At 33.2% G+C, this 25,720-nt stretch overlaps 3 protein-coding genes across 5 annotated transcripts; 1 reads left to right on the plus strand and 2 right to left on the minus strand.

Moving 5' to 3' along the window:
• Positions 1-2,175: 2,175 nt before the first annotated feature.
• Positions 2,176-17,531, plus strand: LOC109337232 (ammonium transporter 2-like). Of its 2 annotated transcripts, XM_019574157.1 has the most exons (5): positions 2,176-2,876; positions 3,383-3,668; positions 3,895-3,998; positions 5,685-6,118; positions 17,521-17,531. In XM_019574157.1, exons 1-4 carry the CDS (start codon positions 2,238-2,240, stop codon positions 6,108-6,110), a joined length of 1,455 nt encoding a protein of 484 aa, XP_019429702.1. In that variant the 5' UTR covers positions 2,176-2,237; the 3' UTR covers positions 6,111-6,118; positions 17,521-17,531. The 2 variants fall into 2 exon arrangements, with proteins under 2 accessions (XP_019429702.1, XP_019429701.1); XM_019574156.1 differs by lacking the exon at positions 17,521-17,531 and having other exon boundaries at positions 5,685-6,274.
• On the minus strand, positions 7,227-24,828 carry LOC109337231 (pyruvate decarboxylase 2-like). 2 transcript variants are annotated; one of them, XM_019574155.1, is made up of 8 exons: positions 24,679-24,828; positions 23,835-24,194; positions 22,637-22,800; positions 21,729-22,379; positions 21,523-21,640; positions 21,230-21,418; positions 20,692-20,865; positions 7,227-7,256 (listed from the first exon to the last, which is right to left on the minus strand). In XM_019574155.1, the coding sequence occupies exons 1-7, from the start codon at positions 24,811-24,813 to the stop codon at positions 20,695-20,697; spliced, it is 1,788 nt and encodes a 595-aa protein (XP_019429700.1). In that variant the 5' UTR covers positions 24,814-24,828; the 3' UTR covers positions 7,227-7,256; positions 20,692-20,694. The 2 variants fall into 2 exon arrangements, with proteins under 2 accessions (XP_019429700.1, XP_019429699.1); XM_019574154.1 differs by lacking the exon at positions 7,227-7,256 and having other exon boundaries at positions 20,517-20,865.
• Positions 7,488-11,565, minus strand: LOC109337233 (BAG family molecular chaperone regulator 4-like). The gene is made up of 4 exons (XM_019574158.1): positions 11,354-11,565; positions 10,381-10,637; positions 9,469-9,615; positions 7,488-8,028 (listed from the first exon to the last, which is right to left on the minus strand). Exons 1-4 carry the CDS (start codon positions 11,466-11,468, stop codon positions 7,831-7,833), a joined length of 717 nt encoding a protein of 238 aa, XP_019429703.1. The 5' UTR covers positions 11,469-11,565; the 3' UTR covers positions 7,488-7,830.
• Positions 24,829-25,720: the final 892 nt, after the last annotated feature.

A 25,720-nucleotide genomic window follows, 5' to 3' on the forward strand; every position in this document is an offset into this window, starting at 1 on the left:
TACATTAAAATATTAAAATAAAACATATATTTATTTATTTTATTTAAAGTATGATTATATTTTTATCTTAAAGTTCAAAGGAAATTATCATTTAGTTGGAGAGAATTGTCACTCAACAGTAGTTTATTTGCTCGCAAGAAATGATATACTATTTAATTATTTCAAGGTGATTTTCCAACAACCAACTCAAATGCATTTATGATGAATAAGGATTTTGATAATCCTATCTTATGTACCTAGTCAACTAAACTATATAAAATAATGTGAAAATATTAATTTATGTTATTATAATATTTCTTTTTAATTAAGTTAAATTTTTTAATTTGATGAGAACACTGAGTGGGACAAGAATTGGGATAGATGTTACTCATCCATTTATGATACCTAACTTTATGCTTTTAAATTAAAGATACATATCAGCTGTCACAACCATCTCTTCTCCCTCTTCAAACTTCAATTATATAACTTATCATAACTTCATTTATACAACTTATCATAACTTCATTCACATCTGCTACTTGTACTAAAAACCCAAGTAATAAATATAATGTTTCATTTCATCCTCACACCAAGGGAAGATAAAATACTATATATTTTTATTCAAGTTTACTCACTTAAGTTATTTAGAGGAGGTAATTGTATCCAAAATATATGATTAGTTAGTTCTTTTTAACGAGGTATTTTTTAATACACAAGACTTGAAAATGAGTTCTGGTTTAAATAACATATTAATCATTATTTTGTTAGAAGAGTAGGGTAGTACCAAGTAGTTAAGAAATAATGTAATTCTTCTTTTAATAAAACTCAGCAAGAGGCCGTATACACTTATAAGTTATAAAACCAAACCCATAATTTTCAACTAAAAGTCAAAGTATTTCAAAGAAGTCTTACTTTTATTTTTAGTTCATATTACTAGAACTTGTTTAAACTCTATGAGAGTTCACACCAAGCTTCCAGAATCCAAAGATTCAAACCAATTAAGTATCCTAGTTTTCAAACCCATCTAAAAAATCTCATAGAAAACATCATTAAAGAAGAGTCACTAGGAGAGACACATCACATGTAACAAAGGAATCGAGATCCTGTCAAGTAGTGAAGGATTCAATATTAAATGAGAGAATATTAAATGAGAGGATGATATGTGTTATTTAAAAAGTTCCAATTGCTTAATTTTAATTTAAGTTTATTTTTAAAGGTTATATTCATGTCCTGGACAGTTCATTACAGGAGATAGGATCCCAACTCTAAGTATGTCTTAATAGATAAGGATCTTCTGTTCCAAGAAAATCATGTTCTCATGTACTAAGTCAATCAAATTTCATAAAATAATGTACAAATATTAATTTATGTTATTATAATTTTTACTTTTAACAAAATAAGATTTTCTGATTAGACGGGAACACCAAATGGGACAGGTGATCCTCTTCCATGTCTTAATTCTCTATTCAGCCAATTAAAAATTGTCACATAAATAAAAAAATTAAAAACAGAATGTAATACTTTATATTACTTATTATAATCTGATTGATCTGAGTTTAGGAAATGGAACATACTTCGAACAGGAGATAGGATTATGACAGTAGCAAAAAAATCTTTCTAATGATAATAATTTCATATTATTTTTAAATAATAAATAAATAAATAAATAAATCTCTCCATCACTTTGAACCAGTGATGTTAGAACCGGACCGGACCGGACGGTCCGACCAGTCTGACCGCTGACCGGACTTGAAAACGGCTCTGGTTTGCCGTTTTAACCGAATGAGAGTTGGACCGCTTTAAACCGGAAAAAATCCGGTCCAACCATGTTAAACCCAGTTAAACTGGATTAACCCGGGAAGTAAACCGGACGGCTCACTTTAAAATATAAAAAATGAGACAATGTTCTAATATTTTGTTTTACTACGGTCCAGAAAAATATAAAGAGGTATTATTTCAACATAATTATACGTAATTATTAATTATATAAAGTTTTACATTTATATATAACTATATATTTATAAATAAAAATTATTAATATTGTATGAAATCACCCGGTCAGACCGGACGGTTTAACCATTTAAACCGGTTAAACCTAATACGGGACCTCTATCGGTTTGACGTCCGGCTCAGGTTTCACGACACTGCTCTGAACGGTTGATCTTTGTTGAGTTGGATAGATATATAAATTTATAGCAACAAATTTAAAGAAACCAAATTGTGAAAAGTTGAAAACTCTTGAACCAAAAACAGTTGCCATGGCTACTCCCACAGCATACCTTCCAAGTCCAGTATCACCTGATTGGTTAAACAAAGGAGACAACTCATGGCAAATGATATCAGCTACACTTGTAGGTCTTCAAAGCATGCCAGGACTTGTGATCCTTTATGCAAGCATAGTCAAGAAAAAATGGGCTGTGAATTCAGCTTTTATGGCACTCTATGCCTTTGCAGCAGTTCTCATATGTTGGGTACTTGTGGCTTATAGAATGGCTTTTGGTGATAAACTCTTACCCTTTTGGGGCAAAGGTGCACCAGCACTAGGCCAAAAGTTCCTTATAAGAAGAGCTAAAGTTCCTGAAAGTTTACACTTCTATAAAAATGGCACAGTTGAGAGCCTAGCTGAAGAACCATTTTTCCCTATGGCTTCACTTGTGTATTTTCAATTCACTTTTGCTGCTATTACTCTTATTTTGTTGGCTGGGTCTGTGCTTGGAAGAATGAATATTAAGGCTTGGATGGCTTTTGTGCCTCTTTGGTTAATATTTTCTTATACTGTTGGTGCTTTTAGTTTATGGGGTGGTGGTTTTCTTTACCATTGGGGTGTTATTGATTACTCTGGTGGCTATGTTATTCACCTCTCTTCTGGAATTGCTGGTTTCACTGCTGCTTATTGGGTACATAACATAAACTCCCAATTTTCTATTTTTGCTTCCTTTAGCTCATGGGAATTTCCATGCTAACTTTTTATTTCTTTATTTGGATATGGTCTCATTGCAGAGAAAAAATCAACTTTTTTAAATATAATTAGTAGACCATACAACTCACTATGATAGATTCTAACATGATAATATTTTTATCCAAAAGTTAAGACGTTGGTCTAGTAATGTAAGGTTCGATAAATTTCCAAAAAAAAACCAAAAGATTGAGAGTTTGATTCCTAAGAGCAACACTTATTGAGAGGAGCGGCATATACTCCACTTAAAGAAAAAAAGTGACAGAGAATATCATTGTTGATTTTGGAAAATGTTCATATCTCACACTTGTTTAGAACTACATTACCTTTTACACATTGAATGTTGACTCACTCATCAACAAATTAAGTTATATTCAATCTCATTTATTCATTTCTTTTTTTATTAACAAATCAAATAAGTGAAACTTAAAAGCCATATGTGTGCAGGTTGGACCAAGAGTGAAAAGTGATAGGGAAAGGTTTCCACCAAACAATGTGTTGCTAATGCTTGCAGGTGCTGGATTACTATGGATGGGATGGTCAGGGTTTAATGGTGGAGCACCATATGCAGCAAACATGATATCTTCTATTGCTGTATTGAATACAAACATTTGTGCAGCTACTAGCCTCCTTGTTTGGACCTCCCTCGACGTCGCCTTTTTCGGGAAACCATCGGTGATCGGAGCTGTTCAGGGCATGATGACTGGACTTGTATGCATTACCCCTGGTGCAGGTATGCATTTCTTAGAGTAGATGGAGAAAGTTTGATTTTTTTTTTAGTTGTTGGTCACATTTTATGACTAAGTTGTAATAAAACATTTAACTCATGTACATGATTGTGTAGTTTTGTTTCTTCCATGTTTTTCTCATATGAAGTGGTGCATATCAACATTTAGTGCCAAATATAGAAGCAGTCTTTGTTGACAATTGATATGTGGGAACGTGACTACAACTTGCAGGTGTTGTGCAATCATGGGCTGCTATAGTGATGGGAATATTATCTGGGAGTATTCCTTGGGTCTCCATGATGATTCTTCACAAAAAGTCAAGCCTTTTGCAAAAGGTAATTTAGTGTAATACTTATTAGGACACTTTGATCATAATTTATTAATCTTACAACATATAAAAATATCCAATTAATTAAAAAAGATAATATATATAAGTCCTTAAATTTGGGGACCAAGAAACATTATCTAGTTCCTTTTCTCTTCAAACAGGACTTTGACACTTTTAAACCTAATTTAAGTTTGGGGTCAATTTTGATGTGTACATGTGTGCATGTGTTTTGTTAATTCTCATTCAATATTAGAAAAGTTGACCAAAGTCATAGGATCATATGTTAATTATTCTAACCACTTGTTTCTTTTTGCCTACTAGAAGTTTTTGTAAAAGTAAAATAAATTAGGTGGGTGTGGACTTTATTGGAATTTTATGTATGAAAACTATATCATGGTTTTGTTTGTTAAAATTTGTCATATGATATTACATTATTTTTCTTCTTCTAGAACATAATTGAGGTTCTGGAAAATTTATGATAATCTTTCAATGTTTAATAGATTCCTTCCCCGTACTATAATTGCTTTACAACATTTTCTTCTAAGCATGATGGTTTTTATATTTCAAAGTCCTCAAATATCACTATCACACCATCAAATTTTCAACTATACAAATAAAAATATTAAATTACTCAATTATTTCTTGCCAGCTAATAAGACTGCCAATTGGGATGCCATTAAAATTATTTTGAGTGTTTTAGGTTATGAGTGTCTCTAAGATATTATTTCAGCTAACAAAATTATTTTGAAAAATGATGCATTTAGTACTATAAAAACTAGTGAATTTGGATTAGGGTACAAATTAACACAAACCTTTATTTATTCATCTAGTTTTAATATAAAAAATCAGTGCATTTCGTAATTCATATCAAAAAATCCATTAAAATCATGTTTTCATATAAACATAGCATATCTCACCTTACAAAAATAATAACTATATTTTGATTATTTTCTACAAAAACAAATTGTTTGTGATTAATGGATTCTTTAACATGTAGATGGTAGACCACACTAAAAATACCTTTAATTTATACTAGGTATTTTAAATTCTTCCGATTAGTTACAAACTAAAACTTTTCTAGGTCACATGAATATGTGTAACCAGTAGTATTTTTGGTGTAGCTAACTAGTAGTATTATTTAGTTAAGAGAATTTAAAAAAAAAACAACACTCTGCATACAAATCTATTTTATTTTAATTCATCCACTAATTTTATTAAGCCCTTCCATCATAATATTTTTATTGATGAGTTGTTTTAGATGCTCTGTTTTTATTAAAATAAGAATAAAATTTACTTCATTTTCTAATGTTTTTCGATCTTACTAGTTTAATTCCTCAAAAATTGAAAAACCCAAAATGGTCCCAAAAAATCCAAATGTGGGTTAAATTAGTCATTTTTATGGTCAAATTAATCACTATCAAATTTTATAAAACATGCTAAAAATGACTAATTTGACCATCATTTGAAAAATTTTAGACCATTTTAAGTTTGTCAATTTTTGAGTGACCAAACTGATAAGATCAAAAAATATAAGAAACTGAAATGAATATTTACTCCTAAAATAATAAATCACCATCAACCCAACTTTTGTCCTAATTACTTTTTTTGTTAGTGTGTAATTTAATTTATTTGCATGTGTTATTTTTATCATTGTACATTTGTGATTACAATTTGGTAACTTTATTATGTTCAGGTAGATGACACCCTTGGTGTATTTCACACACATGCTGTGGCTGGCCTTTTAGGTGGTCTCCTCACAGGTCTCTTAGCAGAACCATCCCTTTGTAGACTCATGTTGCCAGTTACCAATTCAAGGGGTGCATTCTATGGTGGAGATGGTGCTATGCAATTCCTAAAGCAATTAGTGGCAGCATTATTTGTTATTGCATGGAACTTGGTCTCTACCACCATCATTCTCCTTTCCATACAATTGTTTATACCCTTGAGGATGCCGGAGGAGGAGCTAGAGATCGGAGACGATGCGGTCCACGGCGAGGAAGCGTATGCTCTTTGGGGTGATGGAGAGAAATATGACCCGACTAGGCATGGTTCCTTGAACATTAGTCATTCTCCATCACCTTATGTTAATGGTGCTAGAGGTGTGACCATAAATTTATGAGTCACAAAGTATAGGTTGTGATTGTGTCATGTTTGTGCTGCTTTGCTCATACATATTTGTAGATTAAGTTGATCTATGTATAATATGATTAGCAATTTGCAATGACCATATGGACGGTGTAAGGAGAATTCTGATTTTCATAACAAAATATCAAGTTTTGGGATCATTATATTATGGCTATGCTTTTGTTCATTATAAAGTTATGGGATGAATCTACCCAAAAAATGAATGAGAATGCAAATTTAAACCTTGTGAGTTGCTAACAACTTATACCTTCACTAGTAGTTTTTGAAATGTTGTGAAACCTGAGTCAGAAATCAAATCAGAAGAAAAAGTCTCATATTAAGTTTATTTGTTTCAAACAATTAAATTGTTCAATCACACATAATTAATAATTATCTATAATATAAAATTATATATAAGTGCAAAATTCTATATATTTAATAAATATGTATAATTATATTGAATTAACATTTCTCAATTTTTTCAAACCGAAATAAAATAAAATATTATAGTACTATTCCAAAAAGATTTTAAATTTGTGAACCATTCACTTATCTTATTAGAGCAGCCTATTTGGACTTTAAGGCAAGTCAATCATCATAGTACTGTCTCAGATATTTGTGATACCATATTTTTCCTTATTTCTTTAATCATATAATATCACTAATACTTGTTCGATCTATACCTACAAAAGTTATGTTTGTCTCGATTTTGAACTAATGAATTAATTATAGTTAATATTAAAAAAATAGGTTGCTAAATTAATTCAAACAAAGATAAATTACTTGGAAGAGTAGTTCTATTTATACTCCATAATTTCACACCTATATGAATGATGGTAAGGTTTTAAATAAGAGGTTAAAGTACACGAGTCTAAATAATTATGTGATAAAATGGTTGAGAATATTGTATCTCAAATAATGATACATCTAAATTTGATTTTGATTTAGAATCTAGAATGAATGGATAACAAATTAGATTGAGCTCCCCTCTAACTTAATTAGACCAAAATTACATGAAACTCCCTTGTCATTAGAACTACCAATTTTACATTATCATTGTATCATCCACAATTGATATTTGATCATCATTGACTTAACTTTTAAATGTAAGAGTAACATAAATAAATGATTAATGATGTATTGAATATATAAATTTTTACAATAGTAGTATATAGATATTAAGCTATTAAACTTATCCCTTTCAACTAAATATCATGAGAAGTTAGTGTAAATCAAGTATTAGTATAAAATGTGACAAGTGTCAACTGTAATTAAATTAAAACTCATAACAAGTTCATATAACTTCCACAAATCATTTTATGCACAAGGAGTACCCAGATTATTCTCCATTTTCTTGTATGTCCCTAAATCAAATTTCAAAGTATGCTTCTTATGTCATTCAAATGATAACTTATAATGTCATAAGCATACAACAAAAATGAACCTTCAATGAAGAAAGAATCAAGGCTAAAAATATGGTATTGTACATGCATTATAATTTATTAATGCTACACAACAATTTATATATGGGGAGAGATTCACTTACTCCAAGAGTAAGTTTTTCTCCATCCTGACCATCAATTCTAGATAAATTCAATGGTTTGAATTAGTGGGTAGATCAAAACCATTAGATGTTCATAAAATTGATGGCTAGGATGAGGAGTAAGTTTAAAAAACTTACGAGTAAGTTGATCCCCACTCTTTGTATATAAAGGCTAATCAACCTGTTCCCAGTCATTTGTTACATTTGTTGAAGATGAGGTTGTGGTTGGGGCATTCAAGCTTCTCATTCCATTGTTAAAGGTATCCCATTGTGTACTTACTGAGATAGTTTTACCACTTTTGCTTAAAGTGTTGGAGTTTTTTGCCTTCAGAGAATCTAATGTATCCACAAAGTTCTGCACACGCCGCACCTGTTCGATGTGGAAAAGTTCAATGATGATGTGGAAATATACTGCAATTATAGATAATGCAAAAAAAGGTAGTCCACTGCACGAGACTCCTACTTAGTGGGGTATAGAAATGGTAGATGTATGCAGCCTTACCCCTGTAAGCAGAGAGACTGTAACAAAAGATTATGCATATATAATCCACCATCATGCACAATACTTAAACAAACAAGAATGCATCCTTTAACTCCAAGTTAAAGAGGGGAGGGGGAGAGTGTTGAGAAAGTAACTGATATTGTCAAAAAAAAAGCCTATTTCAAGTTACCTAGAGATGTAGGAACATGACAAAATAGAACATGTGGATTTTGTTCTGTGTTTTGTGCACTCTATTAACAAAACATGACATGATAAAAGACTAAAATCAAAATTTGGGTTCCACGGAAAGGGGTAGAAGAACCAAAGAACAGAACATCCCGTTATGTTAATTTTCTGTCTGGACACCAAAAGCTACCCGAGTTTCAACTCTCAACACATCAAAACCGGTAACTAGCATAGTTCATGGTAGCTGGTATGACAAGAATTCACATATGGATTTAGCATAGTGCAGCTCAAAGTTTGTTAAGGAAATAGATACTTGCAGTTGTGGTATACTGTAGTGGTAAGTTTGAAGGGAAAGGTAGATAATAGAGAGGAATGGAAAATGCAACTATGTCTCTACCAGCATAAAGTATTTTGTTATGAAATTTGAAAGGTTTCGAAGGCAAGAATGCAGCAAGAACTATACTCATTCCAGAACAACACATTAACATTACCAAGCAACTAGTGTCCATGACAACAAAAGTGTCATTAGTTGACCAGCAACGCCGATTAGCATTCATAAAATCAATCTCCAGAAATGCAACAGGAACCAGGACTACAACAAACTAACTCAGTTTTCTAGTGGTTTATTTCAAAATATGCTAGCTAAGAAATTTTATGCATAAGTGGTAAATGTATCATAAGTTAAAAAAATATCAGCTAAAAAACACCAGTATTTTTTAAAGCAATTCATGCAGAGGGGTTTATGAATGATAAACCTTTGTCAGATATCTAATCTATTATGAATTGCAATGGTTACCAACAAAATACACATTGTTTTCTAAGTTAACGTAAATACTATTTGCTATATTATTATTCATTTCTCGCTCTCTAATCCAGTCTATCAATTGCAAGTATAATAAAAATCTAACATAAATAGATACTATTTGGTTAAAACAACATTGAATCATAACTTGCCACAGCCAATATTGAGCAAGATTGCATCAATTAAAACTGATCTAAAGATATATGTTGAAGTACAATGTATCATGGTGCATAGGATACCAATTAACAATCATAGTGGATTGTGTGAACATGAAAATAAGAACACTAACTAACAGAGAAATAGCTTATATTTCAAATTATCAACTTTAACACCTATACTACCTCGGCTTTTCTCTGCAACTTCCCTTCACCTTCAGCCTCAATACCATCAAGTTTTAGCAACTGTCTCATAAACAACTCTGTGGACACAATAAACTCTTTGTCCGAAACCCTTATCCCACTATCCACAGCAGCTTCCAAGGCAGAAACCTGCACAATTAAAATCAGTCATATCATCATTGTCACGTTCTTTCCGATGAAACACAATTCTCTTATTTTGGTAGCAAACAGCGAATTGGTTCTCTCATACCAATTTGTGGTTCTTTTGCAAACCGGTTCCCTTCAAGGAACGAACCGAATTTTTACCCACAGTTTAATAGAAAAGAATAATAATTGGTAATCTACACTCACTTACATAAATAAGTTACAACAAACAAGAAAGAATTTTATACTTGGGTATTTCTCCTATGGTGAACCAAAAATTGATTCAAACCTACAAGAACGAGCACTAGTAATGACTATGTAGAGAGCTATAGAAATCATATTGAATATACCCCTAACGTACTAGATTTGACAAGGTATGTACCGCATACTATGTACCCGCACTCGTACCAAAGAGAACCACGTATCAAGTGACTATGGTTCTTTCTATAACAAAAACTCAAGAGAAAAACAGGCTCACCCAATGATTCAAATTGCAGACCGCATCACGTCATGCGACTGCAATATTGCGGTTGCAGTGACCGTCGCAACTTCATCACATCGCAATTGCGGTGTGACACCGAATCACAATGATGTGATCGCATCGGACCGCAGTACAGGCCGCATCGAATTCAAAAATATTTTTTAATCACAAAATAATTCACACAGCAACGGCCGCAAACTGTATCACAATGACCGCAATTACAATAACTGTGAGTCTGCAACTGTGATCGCAATTGTGACTGAAACCGATATTTAAAACACTGGGCTCACCCTATCAGAGAGCTTGTCCACCTCTGCTCTGACTCCAGCAACAGCTTCAGAAGCTTTTAACATATCATTGTGTTTTCTAATTTCCTCAAGTTTTATCTCTTTGTTATAAGTGTCCTCCAAAAGCAAAAGCTTTGATTTGTCCTTCACACCCTCAATGTGCAAATGCTCTTCGTTATCCTTTTCCTTTCCTTTGAAGAAGATTCGTTGCTCTTCGGGCGGTAAACCAGTTTTGTGTGCAAGTAGCTTCTTAACATCCCCTGTTATTAAAGACTCAGTTAAGACAAAACCCAAAAAAGACTAAGTTAAGACATAAAACAATGGAAGTTCTAACTAAGACAAGCACTAATTTCCTCACGCATATTCCAGATGAAGAAACAGTCAATATCATAAAACAATGTAGTTTGATTCAGTTCTGGTGATCCGTGGGCCCTTACATCACTACACACAAAAATGTTGGTCAAAAGGTACATTTCAGTTCTAGTAGTATAAAGCCTTACGTTATGAGTAGTCATGCACTTGAATGAGTAGTTAGCACATCGATTGATTTGTATTACTTTCGGTGTATAGATATTAAATTCTAAATAAAAAGCATTGCATTCATAAGTTATAACATATAGAGTGCAGTTTACAAGCACTTAGAGAAATCTTATTTGGGCTTATAAGCATAGCTATGAAAATAGCTTATGACCTTCCTTCTTGTCAGGTTTTTTTAACTTACTTAACAAGCTTGTCGGAGAAGCTTATAAAAAAAATAAGCTTTTTTTTTATTTTTTAGCTTAATTCAAAATAGCTTATAAATAAACGAAAAATTAAGCTGAAACACACCCTCAATTGGCAACCCAAATGCATAAATTTCAAAAGTTTACCCCTTTAATAAGCACACATCATCAAAAAAATCACCGCATTGAATTCCAAAAACAAGAAGAATGAAATTAAACGAAAAGGCATGTTTTGAAGAGGGAGAGAGAATCACAGAAAGTTGATTGAGGTGGGAGGTAAATGTGATGATTGGAAGAAGCAAGAGTAACAATGATATTGATCATGGGTCTATCATCAACACCACTCACTTCTCGTTTCTCCATAAACATGCCACTTCTCGTTCCAGTGATGTTGAAACGGTGCGTTTTGGGTATGAAATGTTGTATGAAGAAGAAGAAGAAGAAGAATGAGTTAGTGCTTAAATCTTAATAGAAAAATGTTTGTCGTGTTACCCACTTTTACATGACTTTCTCCATTTAATATTATTACTAGAATACTTCTGATCTTAATTGAATTAGTCAGTAGATTTGAATCATTATATATCCATAATATTGATGGCTATAATGGAGAAGAAGTTTTAAAAACTTACTCTTAGAGTAGGTAAATTTTCATTATTATTTCAATTCAAATTTGTATTAATAAATAAAATAATGTAATTAAAAAATTTAAAGATTAATCACCATGCATTATTTATGTGAGATTTAATTAAGTTTTTATTTCCTTTAAAAAAATTAGTACTCATAAGTCAAATAAGTAAATTGGCTATATTTTATTTTACAAGTGGTTGCTTAGATGTTTAAAAGTTTTGGTTTTCATTAGAAATATCTATTAATTGAATGACATATAGGTCTTACATATATTATATGAAACATTACATCAACCTTTTATTTTCTTTTGTTGTACTAAACTGTTTTTATTATAAGTACTAACGTGCTTGCCACACTTCTTATGTTGTTTATGTAAGTTTATAAAACAAATAACACTAAAACATGTTAGTATAAAAAATTGATAAAGATTGAATTGATTAAAATTGCATTTATAAAGATGATGGTGGTTTTGTTGAATCATTTTTATTTTATAATAACTGCAATTCTGCAAAAGCAAAATGATGACCTCTTCCATATCATTAGGAAATGTTTTTTACATGGTGAGAAATTTAGCATATAATAATTGTTATTTTTTTTAACCACTATGCATTATTTTACAATGTTTAATTAAGTTTTTAGAATTGCACGAGTTTTGAGGTTAATCTTCACATTTTTTTTATCGATCCTTGTTTAAAACTTTAATTTTAATCATTGTAGTTAGAAATTCCATTAAGTGAATGTCATGTTGACCTTATCACATGTCAAATGGAACCCCACATTAGCCTTGCCATGATGCATCAAAAGGTGGAGAAAAATTTGTAATGTATTTATGTAGAAACAAGTAATAAAATTTTGAAAATATATTAAAATTTGATTATAATTAAAAGTTAAATTTAAATGAATCATCGAAAAACATAAATATATTTGTTTTTACATATAATATATTAGATCTGAGTACAAGTTTTATTTCCTTACATAGATGATGTGGTGGCCCATTACGGAACCTTGATAATTCAGCCAACCTCAACCAATCCACTCAACCATAAATTTTTATAACTTTTTGTTCACTTTTCAAAGTTTATATCTACTATAGTGTTTCTAAACTTATCATAAAAAAGTAACTTGGAGACGAATCTGAACATATAAAATAATTTAAATAACATTTGAAACAAAATAAAATCTTATAAGACAATTTGAAATCAAAAAATAACTTAGAGGACAAATCTAATAGTTTTGTTATAAAAAATTATATCATTACACATCATTGATCATTTATAAATATAAGATTTAATATATATAAATTGATAGTGCATGTTTTTTATATATTGTCAGTAAATCATCCATTATTTATATATTAATTATTATTAGCTCTCAAACAAAAGTAGTACAAATTAAGGGTAAATAATATGTTTATCTTGATAGATTTTAAACTCTTACTCCAAACTAAAATAATATTTTCTTAATAATATAAACATACTATCCAATCATTAAGCATCTCTATACTTATAGTGTCTATCACCTTTTCCTGTCTCACCTTTTATTGCCAAATCAAGTGCACTAATCTTTCATTTCTAATTATTCAACAAAGATGTGTCATGTGTGTGTAAAAAATGCACCCGAATTTTGAGAAGAAATGTGAAAATAGTTTGACAATGGATTAAGAATTTCTCCAAGTTTGAGAAATTACTTACTGTATGTTGGGTTTGGATTCTCTTCCTATGTGGAGAAAGACCCATTTAGGCAAAGCTCACTTGTTCCACTTAACCTAATAGATAGGAGTCAGATGTGACAAAGTAGTCAAGACAATTTATACAAAAAGAGGCAATTGAAAAGTGTGAGAGAAGATAAGAAAACTCAACCAGCAGGAACTTCGAGCGGCCGTGGGAAACTCGTGACTGCATCTTCTTTCACAGTTGGATCGGGCTGAAATTTGGACAACAGGTTCACATCTTATAGTACTTCATTCTGAATGGTTGGATAGGTGAGACGATGTTTGAGGGGGTAAAAAATGAGCTGTTACAGTAGCTATTTTTCTGATTTTTTCTGGTTTTTATTGTTCTCATTTTCAAGCATGTTGCTCTGTTGTATGTCGTATTGTTGAGCATGTTTTGTACTGTATTTTGGAGACACTTTTGTATTCCTATTTTGATTATAGTGGAACTTGATTGACTGACTTGTGCCCGTAGTTTTTACTTCTCACTTTGGGAAGGTTTTCCACGTTAAAATGATGGTGTCCCTTGTGTGTTACTGCATTATTTGATATTGCTCCTCATAGATTCTAGCAAGTTGGAGAAATTATTATCCGCTGCATATACTCTGTTAGAGTTTACATTGTTATTGTGTTGAATTTCCCATCAGAGTAACATCAGAGCTCTTTGGGGTTTGAGGTTATTTGACTTGCTTGAATGATGGAGGCAAATACGTATAGAATGATATGTTTTAATAACACTAACTATCACTTGTGGAAAGAAAAAATGAAAGATTTATTATTTGTGAAGAATTTGCATATTCATGTGTTTGCTACTGAGAAGCCAGAGTCCAAGTCTGATGAGGATTGGAGTTTTCAACATCAACAAGTTTGTGGTTTCATTCGACAATATATAGAAGACAATGTCTACAATCACATTGCTAATGAGGAAAATGCAAAATCTTTATGGAAGAAAATTGAATCCTTGTATGCTTCTAAATCATGGAATAATAAATTATACTTGTTGAATTCCTTGATAAATTTGAGGTACAAGGAGGGAGCTTCTATTTCAGATCACTTGAATGATTTTCAAGGGGTCCTTGATCAATTATTAAGAATGGGTATCAAGTTTGATGATGAAGTGTTGGGACTATTGCTACTAAATACTCTATCATATTCTTGGGAAACATTTCGAGTTTCAATTACAAATTCAGCCCTCGATGGTATTGTCTCTTTGGAGAGTATAAAATGAAGTATTATTAATGAGGAGATGATAAGGAAGGCACATGGTACTTCATCTCATTTTGAGGTGCTTGTCACTGAAAACAGGGGGAGAATTCATAGAAAGGTGATAGAGAAAATGGCAGAAGTAAATCCAAGTCCAGATACAAGAATGTGGAATATCATTATTGTCACAAAGCAGGTCACATATAGAAGAATCATTTTCAATAGAAAATGAAGAACAAAGACAAGAAGGGCAAATAAAACGAGAAGAATCATGGTGATGATGATCATGTTACTACTACTACTTGTGATGATCTTATTATTCTTCAAGACTGTGATTTGGTTAATCTTGTATTAGGTGAGAGTATGTGGATAATTGATAGTGGTGCTACACTGCATGTTACGCCAAGGAAGGAGTTCTTCACATCTTACACTTCTGGTGATTTTGGAGTGTTGAAGATTGGTAATGATGGTGTGTCAAAGGTAGTTGGTATTGATGATATTGGTTTGCATACCTGAGTGCACTTGTTGTTGAGAGGAGTTAAACATGCTCCAGATGTTCGTTTCAAGTTGATTTCTGTGTATATGCTTGATGGTGGTGGTTATGATAATCATTTTGGTTCTGGAAAATGGAAACTCACTAGAGGTAACTTGGTTGTGGTTAGAGGGGAGAAAATTTCTAAACTATATTGGACAAAAGCTTTGGTTGCTAAAGAAAGTGTGAATGCCATGGATATGGAAGCTTCTTTGTGCCACCGCAAACTCAACCATATCAGTGAAAAAAGGTTGAATTGTTTATCCAAAAAGGATGTACTTCCAAGATTGAAGAGTGCAGAGTTGGAGGCATGTTCTCATTGCATGGCTGGTAAGCAGACCAAAGTATCCTTTAAGAAGCACCCCCCTCAAGGAAGTCAGAGTTGCTTGAATTGGTGCATTATGATGTTTATGGTCCATTGAAGGTAAAGTCATTTGGTGGTGCACTTTACTTTGTTACTTTTATTGATGATTGTTCAAGGAAGCTTTGGGTCTATGATTTGAAGACAAAGGACCAAATCCTTGAAAATTTCAAACAATTCCATGTTTTGGTTGAGAGATATTCTGGAAAGAAGCTGAAATGCATTCATACTGACAATGGTGGTGAGTATTGTGGACCATTTCATATTTACTGCAAACAGCAAGGTATTAGACATGAAAAGGCTCCTCCTAAGACTCATCAGCTTAATGGCTTAGCGGAGAGGATGAACATAACTTTGGTTGAAAGAGTTAGGTGCATGCTTTCTGAAGCAAAATTACCTAAACATTTCTGGGGTGAGGCTTTGTACATGGAAGTGCATGTTATTAATCTTAGTCTTGCAGTTGCTCTGAATGATGAGGTGCCAGACAAGATTTGGTTTAGCAAGAATGCCAGGTATGATCATTTGCGAGTCTTCCATTGTAATAAATTTGTGCATGTTCCAAAGGATGAAAGGTCCAAGTTGGATGTGAAGACAAGGCAATGCATCTTTATTGGTTATGGTGAAGATGAATTGGCTACAGGTTATATGATCATGTTGATAAAAAGGTTGTTAGAAGTCGTGATGTGAAGTTCATGGAATATCAAACCATTAAAGACATTGATAAGATGAAGAAGACTACACTCGAGGAAGATAGTAGATTGTCTAATATTGATCCATTTTGGATGCCTATACATGATTTGGATACAATTGAGAATAACATTCAAAATGGTGAGCAACATGATTGTGTTGGTGATCAACAACTTGGAGATGATTTAGATTTTCCCATTGATATTGGTGAAGATGGACATGTGATGTCACAAGATGAGAATCTTGGTGATGCTCCTAAACCACCTCAAATTCAACTTTGAATGTCTAATAGGCAGAGGAAACCATCTACCAGGTATCCTTCTGATGACTATGTTGTTGTGACAGATGGAGGAGAACCTGGATATTATCATGAGGCCATGAAGAATGAATAAAAGAAGAAGTGGTTGGATGCAATGCAAGAGGAAATGAAGTCCTTGCATGATAATCACACTTTTGAATTGGTCAAATTGCCAAAAGAGAAGAAAGTTTTGGAAAACGGGTGAATTTACAAGGTGAAGCAAGAAAGTAATTCTATATCTCCAAGGTATAAAGCCAGATTGGTGGTTAAAGGTTTTAGACAGAGAAAATGTGTTGATTTCAGTGAGATTTTTTCTCCCATGATAAAGATGTCATCCATTAGAATTGTATTGAGTTTGGCTGCTACTCTTGATTTGCAGGTAGAGCAAATAGATATAAAAACTGCTTCCCTTCATGGTGATTTGAAGGAAGAGATTTATATGAAACAACCTGATAGTTTTCTTGTAGAAAAGAAAGAAGACTATGTATAGGCTGAGAAAGAGGCTATATGGTTTGAAGCAGACTCCACGACAATGGTACAAGAAGTTTGAGTCTGTTATGTGTGAGCAAGGCTATAAGAAGACTACTTCTGATCATTGTGTCTTCATTAGAAAGTTTGTTGATGGTGACTTATCATCTTGTAATTGTATGTTGATGACATGCTTATTGTTGGGAAAAATATTTCCATGATTGACAGGTTAAAGTAGCAACTAGGCAAGTCATTTGTCATGAAAGACATAGGAGCTGCTAAGCAGATTCTTGGTATAAGAATCGTGTGAGATAGGCAAGAAAATAAACTTTGGTTGTCATAGGAACACTATATTAAGAGAGTGTTACAGAAGTTCCAGATGGAAAATGCTAAGGCAGTAAGCACTTCTCTTGCTACTCATTTTAAGTTGAGTGCTAAACAATATCCTTCAAATGAAGCTGAAAAATCAGATATGCAACAAGTTCCTTATGCATTTGTTGTGGGAAGTTTGATGTATGCAATGGTGTGTACAAGACTAGATATTGCACACGTTGTTGGTACAGTTAGTAGATTTCTGTCAAATCCAAGTAGAGAGCATTGGAATGCTGTGAAATGGATTTTGAGGTATCTTTATGCTAGTGCTAGTCTGAGGATTTGTTTTGGAGGTGATAAACTTACTCTTGTGGGCTATACTGATTCTGATATGGCTGGAGACATTGATTTCAGAAAGTCACTTCAGGTTACTTGATTAAGTTTGCATGGGGAGTTGTAGCATGACAATACAAGTTGCAAAAGTGTGTTGCATTGTGCACTACTGAGGCAGAGTTCATTACTATTACAGAAGTATTCAAAGAGTTGTTTTGGGTGAAGAAATTCTTGCAGGAGCTTGGTTTTGCCCAAGACAAATACTTGTTATTTTGTGATAGTCAAAGTGTCATTCATCTTGGGAAGAATTCAACTTTTCATTATAGGTCCAAACACATTGATGTGAGGTATCATTGGATATGTGATGTTTTGGATACTAGGTTGTTGAAATTGGTTAAGGTTCACACAGATGATAATGGTGTTGGTATGATGACTAAGGCCTTATCAAGGTGGAAATTTGAAACTTGTTGTGAGATCGCCGGTTTGGCGATTCTCTCCACATAATTGTGAGGGGGAGATATGTTGGGTTTAGGCTCCCTTCCTATGTGGAGAAAGACTCAGTTGGGCAAAGCCCACTTGTCCCACTTAACCTAATAAATAGGGGTCAGATGTGGCAAAGTAGTCACGGCAATTTATGCAAAAAGAAGCAATTGAAAAGTGTGAGAGAATATAAGAAAACTCAACCCGCAGAAACTCTGAGCAGCCGTGGGAAACTGGTGACTGCGTGTTCGTTCATTGTTGGATCGGGCTGAAATTTGGACAGCAGGTTCGTAGCTTATAGTACTTCATTCTGAATGGTTGGATCAGTGAGACGACGTTCGAGGTGGTAGAAAACGAGCTGTTACAGCAACTATTTTTCTGGTTTTTTTGTTCTCATTTTCAAGCTTGTTGCTCTGTTGTATGCCGTATTGTTGAGCACGTTTTGTGCTGTATTTTGGAGATACTATTGTATTCTTATTTTGATTATAGTGGAGTTTGATTGACTGGCTTGTGCTCGTGATTTTTACTTCTCACTTTGGGAAGGTTTTCCACGTTAAAATTCTGGTGCCTCTTGTGTGTTAGTACATTATTTGGGGAAATATCATATGCTGCATATACTCTGTTAGAGTTTACACTATAGGGTAAGTCCTTATTCACATAACTTCACTCAAGATGGAGTGAGAGGCCTTGTGACTTATAGTTATATAAAATATATAGTGAATTGGTAAATTTTTAGCAAGTTAGGCATTTATCATCTCAACTATAAGTTCTGGGAAATAAATCAAGCAATTTTAAAAAAAATGTCTAAATAAGCTTGTCAATTACATTGTGGCTGAGAGCATATATTTGTCTTTTTCAAATCAATGAGTGAAAGGATTGTCATCTATAATCATATAACTTACATCTTATATTTTCTAAGGTTTCATACCTTCCACTACTTTTTTAGTTTGGTTATTAAACTTCTTTGTTTCATTTTAGTTATAGCGCTAGATTTTCCTCACAACAGTTTCAATTTTTAACTAAAATTTTAGTATCATTAAGTTAAAAAGCATCAAGAAAAATTTGTTGTTAGTTTTCTAATACTAAAAATGGATTTTAGGCTAACAATGTAAAAGAAAAACAACTTAGAGGACTAATTTGAAACGAAAAATAACCAAATTTCTTAAAATTGGAACTCTCATCTTCATGCACACAATTGAGAAAATGAGGGGGGGAAAGAAGAATAAAAAACATCTTGAGATTTTTATTGATTTATTCACAGAAGATACAAAACAGATCTATTTATAGCAAAATGAAACATAACTAACTCCTAACTACTTTTTAACTAATTGCTAAATAGAAATACAACAATAATGACATTATCATTATGTAGAAAATGATTGCTTGGAGATTAAGCAATAGTTGACTTTGCCGTTGATCGTAGGTGTGTGCCATAGGTGCCTTGCTTAGCTTGAGCTTCACCATGGACATTTGACCCATACTAGCCTTCTTCTTGACCATGAGATTTGCACGGTCATGCCACCCAAGATGGCCAAGATGGCTCGAATATTGACCGAGAGAACAAGGCCTTGGCACGCTATCATTGATGTTGTCAATAAGGCTTTGGCTAAGACACATAATGCCATTTGACCGAGGAATGCTTTCAACTTGGTGCAAATGGCCTGGATTCTATTAGAGAAATGTAAGCCTTGGTGTGACAAAATGTCCGAGTTTGATGGACGTTGGTGCAATACCTTGACCGCGACTGCTAAGTTTTGGTGCATCAATCTATAAGGAAATGGCACATAAGAATATATCAAGTTTAACAATTTTGAAAATAGAAAATAACATATGTGAAACAAAAAATCTTATTACGCATCATCATTCATTCATGGGTGTAACTAACTATTATTTTGAAGTTGAATGATAGTTTCTTAATAATATAAACCTATCTTCCAACCTCTAAGCATCTTTATGCTATTGGTGCCCATCACCATGTCTAGTCTCATCTTTTGGTGCCAAATCAAGAATAATAATCTTTCTTTTTTAAATACACAATTTTTCAATAAAGATATGTGTGAATAGTCATATTTTAGAAACATGCCCAAAATTTGACAAAAATAATGAAGATAGTTTGAGAGTCGGTTGAAGTCCCTGTATTTGTCTTTATCAATTCATTAGTGTAAGGATTAATATCTACACTCTTTTTCAATTAAAAATCACAGTTACATTGATGTGACACATGTTTCATTGCTTGACTAGTGTTGTTCACATATATGTAGCAGTTTTCAACTTAATAGTCCAACCATATTGTCAATTCACCAGCTTGTGTTTTTCAAACACAACCCAACTAAGATACTGAACATAAGAATCTAGAAGCAAGTATAGCATTAACAAGAAAAATATTCTTTTCAAACCCAAAAAAGTAATGATGGATATTATTATCTCATTTGACTGGAATATACAGAAACCAGTGAACTCAGGTACATAAATGTTGAAGCCATTAACAAAAGCAAATTCCTTAAAAGGATATCTCAAAAGGGTAGTCAATTACATAATGGACAAATCCAGAAATATGGTAATGGCTAAAGTCTGAAGCTTAGTTTACTGAGGATTAGGTGGACGACTATTAGCAGCAGAGACCCTTGAGCCCCATTCAAGCAACTCTTTGCTGGTATCATCTTTGTGAACAATCACCTCAATGAAGCATAAACTATCCTTTTTTGGTCCTGTTGCTGTGGCAATTGCTTCAACTAGCTCCTCTTCACAAAACACCTGAAAAGAAAAATGCATCAAAGGATACAATGTTAGCACTAGTCCATTTCGGGAGTGTTGGTGCAGCAGAAGTGGTCGTTGTGTAGCGTTGGCCACAGGCAGTAAAATAAAGGGCATAGAGAATAACTAAAAGAAAACAAGATAATTTGTTAACGGGGTTCGGCCAATTGTGCATATGTCCCTGTTAGTATTGAACGGCTACCAAGATATTATTAGAGAATAAAGATTACAGGCTCTAGCACCAGAATGCAATAGGTGGACTGTATTGAACTTTTTCAATGATAGAGACCAGGTTGAAGACTTGTGTTATGTATACTGACCAAAATGTAGAGTTGAAGAGTGACTATTATATCAAAAAACTCACCTTGGTGGTCCAGCATTTCCCTTCACCATTGTGGATTGCATCAACCAAAGCAGTGTAATTCCAGTTCTTAATCACATTGTATGGTCCATCATGAATTTCAACCTCAATGGTGTATCCACCATTATTTATCAGGAAGATTATTGTCTTTTGCCCCAATCGCAGCATTGTGGATATATCCTGGGCAGTTACCTGAAAAGCATGTTCAAAAGGGTAAAAACACCATAATCAGTTAAAAGAATTGTCTTCAGTGAAGGCTTAATAGACATGAGACACTAATGAAAGCAAGTTCATGCCTGAAAGCTTCCGTCGCCGATGAAAGCAAGCACTCGCTTGTCAGGGACAGATTGTGCATAGCCAAGAGTTGCACCAACAGACCATCCAATTGAGCCATATTGCATTTGGAACTCATACCTGTTTCCAACATTTTCATCAGCACTAAGAAAAAACAAGATGGAAAATATAGATACAAAAAAAAAATCATATTCACTAAGCTACTTACCCACACCCCTTTGGCAAATTCAGCTTTTGGCAGTTAAACCATGAGTCACCAGTCTCAGCAATAACAGCTGTTTCAGCAGACAGCAACTTTTGTACATGTTGGAACAGAATATTAACCCTCAGAGGTTCTTTGGGTTCAGCCTTCAAAGGATTCCCATTAGGGACAAATATCCTGTGGTAATTTTCATAAGAAGTATTGTTGTGCTTGAGACGTTTTGCAAGTGCCTGGAGAAAATCCTTCATCAGCACACACCCGAATGCAGGCCCGTTCCCAATCGCAACCCGGTTAGGCTCAACGATGATCGACTTCTCTTTCTTGATAAGAAGCGAGTACCCGACAGAGCTGTAATCATTAAAAATGGGACCAGCAAACAGGTATGCATCAGCAGACTCCACAATCTCAGAGCAGAATGCAGTACTCACAGCACCCCAATAAGTTCCAATGAAATGCGGATGGTGCTCCGGAACCTGCCCTTTAGCTGATGGCATCACAGCAAATGCATAACCAGATGCATCTGCCAGATCAACAAAGGCATCATTGGCTTTAGCCACCCTCAGTTTAGGACCACCCACTAGTACTGGTTTCACTGCCTTGTTAAGGAATTCTGCTGCAGCCTCCACTGCTGCTTCCAACCCAATCTGATTACTCAATCTAAAAAACGCCGAAAAACGAAAAAAAGATCAGATAAGACTACGCACTAGCTTTTAAAATTACTGGATTCTTCACAAACCAATTAATAACAATGTGCGGAAAAAAACAGGTGGCCGGCTCCTATCTGGTGGGGTTTTAAGGCGGACACATGTACAAAGCCTTACCCTCCAGGTCACAACAGGCAACATTATAGTTGCATCGTGGCTCACCCTCAAATTCATAACAATTACTAGTGTAAAATAATTCAAGAAATTTACTTGGGATTCAATGCGAACGGAACGGGCTCGTGACTGAAAGTGGGGTGAGGGATTCCAGGTAAGTTACAAGCAATGCTTATGTAGACAGGCTTGCTTTCTCTCAGTGCAGTTGAAATTGCTGTATCTATCTGCTCATGAGCATCTTCCAAGTTATTCACCACAGCCTATCATCAAAACCAATCACCAAAAGAACATTTTAACTTCCAAACTTCATGAAATACTGATATCAGAAAAATTGAAAATTACATTGAACCACCACCAAAACAAAAAATCAGTGAGGTTGAGATTGTTTCATGAAAAACTTCCAAATTACTCACCATAGCCTATAATCAAAACTACCAATTACTAAAACCATATTACCACAACTCATCATGTTATAATCTAGGATCAAACAAAAAAATAAGAAAAACTTCAAAACAAAAACAGAGCAATCCACAAAAAACAGCAACAAATTCATATCCAATTTCATCTCAAGAATCAGCACAAGCACCAAAAAATGTCAAAATTCCAATATAAAACACTTATAAGGCACATTATCTAGTAAGACTGTGTATTGCATAATGTGTGTGAGAAACTAAAAGGTGTCATCTGATCTAATCTTATTTGAACAACTTATTGAATAAGTTACTGCCACACATCATAATTTCATGCACCAATATCATATATTTTGCTGGTAAACTATTACATATCATGAAAGTTTTCTGAATAAGTTGTTAAAATCACATTTCCGAATGAAGAATTACCTTACATCCTAAAATTCCAAACTTTGCAAAAACACATATATAAGCACAAGAACATTTAAAAAAGTTACAAATCACATCTTTAAATATATCCTCTTGGACCAGTTTTTCAAATCACACTTTCAAAACAAAAAAGACCAAATATTGTAAAATTCATAACAATCCATATAAAGAAAAAGAAAAGAAGATCGACAGTGATTTAAATTGCAGACCGCCGCATCATGTAATGGGACTGCAATATCACGATGACTGTCGATGTTGCATTGTCACTATGAATCACAATGATGCAGCCGCATCTGGTCACATTGAACTGTATCAGACCACATCAAATTCAAAAATATTTTTTCTAATCACAAAAAATAATTCACGCCGCAATGAACACAATCACAGTATCCACAACAGTTGTAATCACGACCACAACCACAATTTAAAACACATTGAGAATGATTGGTTGGTACCTGGAAGCAAGTAATAGTCTGAAAGCACCTCAACTCCTGGCTAAAATCAGGCAACCCAATAGTATGATGCAGAACCCTATTAGTCCCATAATCATTTGAATTTGGTCCTCCAACAATGCAAATCAATGGCAAATTCTCACTGTAAGCTCCAGCAATAGCATTGAGAACACTCAATCCACCCACAGTGAAAGTAACAGCACAAGCACCAACGCCCTTCGACCGAGCATACCCATCGGCTGCATAACCAGCATTAAGCTCGTTACAGCAGCCGATGAGGTTCAGCCCTGGCTCGTCGATCAAATGGTCGAAGAGCGTCAGGTTGAAGTCCCCAGGGACTGAGAATACATCAGTCACTCCAATCTGTACCAACCCATAAATTTTACGTAAATATTTTGAATTAAACACATATGACATATGAGAAAAAAGATATATACACATCCAATACAATAGTTTTTTATTTTATAAATAAATATAAACCAACTGGTATATAATGCATTGTGTTATTTACGTATAATTTTTTATATTGTCTATCCATCATACCATATCATAGTGAGAAAGAAAAAAATGTATGCATCCAAAGCAGTAAAAGAATTTTATATATTTTCAATAGATTATCTATCATTCATCCTTAAACATTCTTACGCCAACAATATATAAATATTATTATGCTATTAATAAAAATAAAACAGTAAAAATATCGTCTTTTACTGTTTTATTTTTTATTAAAAGACAATAATAATTAATAGATAATATGTTATTAGTGAAAAACTCATATATGTAAAAAGAATATTGGTGCATATTATTCTTATATATATACTTATATAGTATTGATAATGGTGCTGACCTCAACTAGGCGACGAGCTAAGTGAGAGCCTAGTGTAGCTTTTGGTGAAGAGATGACTGAAGTGGGTACAGTGAACGATTGAATGGAGTCTGTACGAGAAAGACTTGATTTGGAAGGTAGTGTAAGTGTGTCCATGTTGGCATGTAAGAGTTTTTTATGGAATTTATGAATGTGATTAGTGTTGAAATGAGGATTTATTTATATAAGGTTTTGAGGAAAATAAAAAAGATGGGTGGGTCATGGAAATAGGAAAATGTTGTGGTCATATTCTATGTGCTTTGGAAAGCTGTAAAGACAAATAAACAATTATTATAGCAATCAATACGGTTAAACGGGGAACATAAGTAAGGTTTCCTAAAGGAATTTAATTTATTTTATTATTTTCTTTTGACTTGTGCATGAGTATGGTTTTATGAGGAAATATAAAGTTCACATTTATATTCTCGTATCAATTAGTTTCTGTTATTATTATTGGTGGGGGTATTCTTAGTACTTATGGAAAAAATTAAGAGTAAATTATACTGACAAACCTTGATTTTTAGTGAAATTATATAAACAATATTTCTTCTTTTTTAACTTACATAAGTCCATCTAGTTATATACATATAATACACAGAGAAATAAGTGTAATTTCTTAAACAAAAATTGTGACGAGTCTAATTAAGTTAAATAAAATATGATATATGATGAAGATAAGTCCAAATAGTATAAGAAACAATATTTATTCATTATTATGGTTAGTTACAATATAGTTTAAGAGTTATTCAAATATTTCCTTCGAATTATTGGTGCAGTTTGTAACGAATCAAAAATAATGAATAGAGATTGACTCTTATATTATTTGGATTTGTCTTAACAATATATTTGACTTAATTACAGTTGTCACCATTTTTGTTTAAGAAGTAACACTTTTATCTCTTACAAGTGTAGTCGATATAATGCATGTATATAATTATAGGTGGTTTGTGCAGGTTTAAAAAAAAAATGAGTGATTTGCATTATTTCACTAAAACTCTACTAGGGTGTTAGTGTAATTTATTCA

Source organism: Lupinus angustifolius, unplaced genomic scaffold, assembly GCF_001865875.1.
Source record: "Lupinus angustifolius cultivar Tanjil unplaced genomic scaffold, LupAngTanjil_v1.0 Scaffold_2_406, whole genome shotgun sequence".
NCBI classification, from domain to species: domain Eukaryota; kingdom Viridiplantae; phylum Streptophyta; class Magnoliopsida; order Fabales; family Fabaceae; genus Lupinus; species Lupinus angustifolius.

Excerpts from the sequence above, each read along its gene's own strand:
- LOC109337232 (XM_019574157.1), top strand. The coding sequence starts at position 2,238 with ATGGCTACTCCCACAGCATACCTTCCAAGTCCAGTATCACCTGATTGG. Across the intron at positions 3,669-3,894 it reads ATGCATTACCCCTGGTGCAG|GTGTTGTGCAATCATGGGCT; the intron begins GTATGCATTTCT and ends TACAACTTGCAG. Across the intron at positions 3,999-5,684 it reads AGTCAAGCCTTTTGCAAAAG|GTAGATGACACCCTTGGTGT; the intron begins GTAATTTAGTGT and ends TATTATGTTCAG.
- LOC109337233 (XM_019574158.1), bottom strand. The coding sequence starts at position 11,468 with ATGTTTATGGAGAAACGAGAAGTGAGTGGTGTTGATGATAGACCCATG. Across the intron at positions 10,638-11,353 it reads CCCACCTCAATCAACTTTCT|GGGATGTTAAGAAGCTACTT; the intron begins GTGATTCTCTCT and ends CTTTAATAACAG. Across the intron at positions 9,616-10,380 it reads TGGACAAGCTCTCTGATAGG|GTTTCTGCCTTGGAAGCTGC; the intron begins GTGAGCCCAGTG and ends TTAATTGTGCAG.
- LOC109337231 (XM_019574155.1), bottom strand. The coding sequence starts at position 24,813 with ATGGACACACTTACACTACCTTCCAAATCAAGTCTTTCTCGTACAGAC. Across the intron at positions 22,380-22,636 it reads CCGTTCGCATTGAATCCCAA|ATTGAGTAATCAGATTGGGT; the intron begins GTAAATTTCTTG and ends GGCGTTTTTTAG. Across the intron at positions 20,866-21,229 it reads GGAAATGCTGGACCACCAAG|GTGTTTTGTGAAGAGGAGCT; the intron begins GTGAGTTTTTTG and ends TTTTCTTTTCAG.